At 45.3% G+C, this 3,871-nt stretch overlaps 1 protein-coding gene across 1 annotated transcript; it reads right to left on the minus strand.

Moving 5' to 3' along the window:
- Positions 1 to 2,450: 2,450 nt before the first annotated feature.
- Positions 2,451 to 3,534, minus strand: LOC134944171 (uncharacterized). The gene is made up of 2 exons (XM_063932746.1): positions 3,137 to 3,534; positions 2,451 to 3,041 (listed from the first exon to the last, which is right to left on the minus strand). The coding sequence occupies exons 1-2, from the start codon at positions 3,407 to 3,409 to the stop codon at positions 2,451 to 2,453; spliced, it is 864 nt and encodes a 287-aa protein (XP_063788816.1). The 5' UTR covers positions 3,410 to 3,534.
- Between the last annotated feature and the right edge of the window lie 337 nt (positions 3,535 to 3,871).

Consider the following 3,871-nt stretch of genomic DNA (forward strand, 5'->3'; position numbering starts at 1 on the left):
TTCCGCTTAATGCGCATGCGCAATGTCCGCACTGTGACTGCGCCAAGTAAATTTGCTATGCACTTAGGAATTTTACTCACGGCATTTTCATCGTTCTGGCGATCGTAATGTGATTGACAGGAAATGGGTGTTACTGGGCGGAAACAGGCCGTTTTATGGGCGTGTGGGAAAAAACGCTACCGTTTCCGGAAAAAACGCAGGAGTAACCGGAGAAACGGGGGAGTGTCTGGGCGAACGCTGGGTGTGTTTGTGACGTCAAACCAGGAACGACAAGCACAGAAATGATCGCAGATGCCGAGTAAGTCTGAAGCTACTCAGAAACTGCTACGAGGTGTGTAATCGCAATATTGCGAATACATCGTTCGCAATTTTAAGATGCTAAGATTCACTCCCAGTAGGCGGCGGCTTAGCATGAGCAACTCTGCTAAAATCGCCTTGCGAGCGAACAACTCGGAATGACCTCCAAGGTGTCCAGGCGTCCCGGGTGATACGTGTCTCCTATGCCCCATCTTCCAATAACTCACTGTAATGCTTGAAATGCGTAGGGACATTATCACTGCTTCTGTAATTGCGCTCAGTTAATAACTGCAGTCAAACTCAGCATGATGTAATTTACAAAGAAAATAAAAAGGCGCCTTAGCATCGTCGCCATCATAATGTGAAGAATGCGGTAGGTGCTTTTTTTACTTCCTGCATTAATCACACGTCTACTCTTACAGAATATCTAGGAGACTCACAAATCTCATCATGAGCACCACTTTGGGATCTCATGGAGGAGAGGTGTATAACGTAATAGGCCCTACACACATGCCGATTTTCAGAAAGATATGAACGATCTCGTTCATAAATGAACGAGAACTGTTCATATCTTTCAGTGTGGAGACTCCAGCGATGAACGATGCGCGTCCCCGCGCTCGTTCATCGCTGGTCTCCCGTCGGCTGTGCATGCAGGCCAATATGGACGATCTCGTCCATATTTGCCTGCACTTCAATGCAGCCGCGTGACGGGGGGAGTGAAGAAACTTCACTCCCCCCGTCACTGCCCCCCCGACGCCGGGTCGCTCGTCGGCCGTATCGGCCGTCGGGCACCTCGGCGGCGCATCGTCAAATGTGTAGGGCCCCTTAAGAGATGTGGCATTAATGAGTTTTAATATTGCAAATCATGAAAAGCTTTATTGTTCTACCTTTTGCTTTATTATGGAAGACTAATGTAAATTCACCAACTAAGTGTCTAATGGGCCCTACACACTTGTAGATTTGAAAGATTTAAAAGATGAAAGATATGATAGATGAAAGATTTCCCATGAACGATTATGTGCATACACACTGAACAATGGAGGTCATTCCGAGTTGTTCGCTCGCAAGGCGATTTTAGCAGTATTGCACACGCTAAGCCGCCGCCTACTGGGAGTGAATCTTAGCATCATAAAATTGCGAACGACGTATTCGCAATATTGCGATTACACACCTCGTAGCAGTTTCTGAGTAGCTTCAGACTTACTCGGCATCTGCGATCAGTTCAGTGCTTGTCGTTCCTGGTTTGACGTCACAAACACACCCAGCGTTCGCCCAGACACTCCTCCGTTTCTCCGGCCACTCCTGCGTTTTTTCCGGAAACGGTAGCGTTTTTTCCCACACGCCCATAAAACGGCCTGTTTCCGCCCAGTAACACCCATTTCCTGTCAACCACACTACAATCGCCTGAGCGAAGAAAAAGCCGTGAGTAAAAATCCAAACTTCATAGCAAATTTACTTGGCGCAGTCGCAGTGCGGACATTGCGCATGCGCACTAAGCGGAAAATCGCTGCAATGCGAAGATTTTTACCGAGCGAACAACTCGGAATGAGGGCCAATGTCTGATGAAAGATTTGAAAGATTTGAAAGATTTGAAAGATCTAGCTTCATTTAAATACTGAGCATGGTTTTAGGAATGTGGGCAGGTCTTCGTTCTTTGTACAATAAATAACAGCATCCATTTTAAATCACTGCATATCTGCTCTGTAGTTTGTTTGGTGCAGTGTATACCTGGTAAACCTTTTAGCACTCCCCATAAATAAAGACTCTACACAATTTTTAGTAACAATTTGTAATTATAAATTTTAGAAAAATAATAAATTAGAAACATTCTGGGCTGGATTCATCGATTTTTGTGCCATGACAGCAGGGATTACACCAATAGAGGCATCAGGCATTCCAACAATTAGCCAGATACAGTGCAGCAAAAACAGTGGTGCCAACATAACTGGGGATGAAGTAGAAGCAAAAGAATTGTGAGGACAGTATTTCAAAAGTGCACATGAAATAAAAGCATTCACAACGTTCTATTACAGGGTCAAATGAAGTGTAGAAAACCAACATTATGGTACCATTGACTTCAAGAAAAAACATATTGGATGAGGAAGGTCAAATACAAATCTGAAGACAGCAAACCTAAACGCAAATTCAAAAATTCAAAAACATTTTGATAAAAAATTTAGGTCGCCTTGAACAGTGGAGTGTGCACTCAACAGAGTGGTGAACACTCCACCTGAAGAGGTGCCAGGGAAGGGGGATTGTGGCATTTGGTAACCCGGAGCAGGATATGTGGGGTATTGTTGAGGAGGAATTACCGGCGCAGAATAAATGGGAGGGTGAGTTGGGGGAGGGGCATAAGATGTACTAGGCACCTGTCTGGTATCTAACACAACGCCACTGTGGTTGGTCAATTCATCATCCTGGCCATGTGATATAATGGCATATACCAGACGCTGGGCGTATTTTTGCTGAGTGGGGTTCATCTCCCGCAACTCACAGGCTAAATGGTCTCCAATAGCTTCAAATCTATCCGGTCTGTTTTTTAGGACCTCCTCTGCCTGCCTCAGAATTGTATCTGACCTGCTGGACGAGACAGATCTTCCAGGGATAGCTGGCCGGCGTCTCTTTCTAGCCGGAAGCTGGGGCGTTCCCATCGCCGCCTCACTCTCCTCCAGCTCCGGCCTTACAGTGGCTTGGTCTGCCGGCTCATCCACTGCAGGTTCCACGTCCAGCTCCCTCGAAGACAGCTGAGTTATCCAACAAAATGAAGAAAAATATGTGAAAATAATAAGGCAACAAATTAAACAAGAAACAGTGACATCTGTATTGTGCGGACACTTACCGGATCCACACTCTCCTCTTCCTCAGGCTCGAACATCTCGGGCGTGTTCGGCTCCTCCGTGCTCCGCGCTGTCCTCGAAGGCTCCTCATCCAATACGAACTTCATCAAGTCATAATACCATAATGTTGGCTTCTTGACTTGATCTGACCCCGCTCCTGAACGTTGGGAATCTTTGTATTTCCTGTGCTCCTTAAGAAATACTGTCCTCAGATTCTGGATCTTCCTTTTCACCCACTTGATGTCGGCACCACTATCTTGGGCAAGGCTGTACATGGCCAATTACTGGTATGCCAGATTTTTCTTTCCTCTGTTGGCGTAATCCCTTGTTCCCACACGCCACAAGCACTCATTGGCCTGGTATAGATCGATGAATCCAGCCCAGAATTCACGGTTTGCATCCATGTCTCTGTGAAAGGTGAGATTTAATTTTAAAATATTAAAATCAGAACTTAACACAGTAATCAGATATAATATAACATTGGCCGTGCCAGGAGACCATGGTATGTGTAGCTGCAAGCCACTGCAGCAGAGTTACTTTTCAGTACGGGAATTGCTAGGACCTTTTATGTTTGTCTGTTTATATTCTCTATGTACCTCTGTGACCAGGCCCAAGCCTGTGTATGCTGTGCTACAGTGTCTGATGTCATTAAAGACACTGTGGTTATAACCTAAAAATCTGCCTACGAGTCCTTATTTACAATACCCATGTTACAAAAAAAAAAAATAAGAATTTAC

Source organism: Pseudophryne corroboree, chromosome 7 (assembly GCF_028390025.1).
Source record: "Pseudophryne corroboree isolate aPseCor3 chromosome 7, aPseCor3.hap2, whole genome shotgun sequence".
Classification (NCBI taxonomy): domain Eukaryota; kingdom Metazoa; phylum Chordata; class Amphibia; order Anura; family Myobatrachidae; genus Pseudophryne; species Pseudophryne corroboree.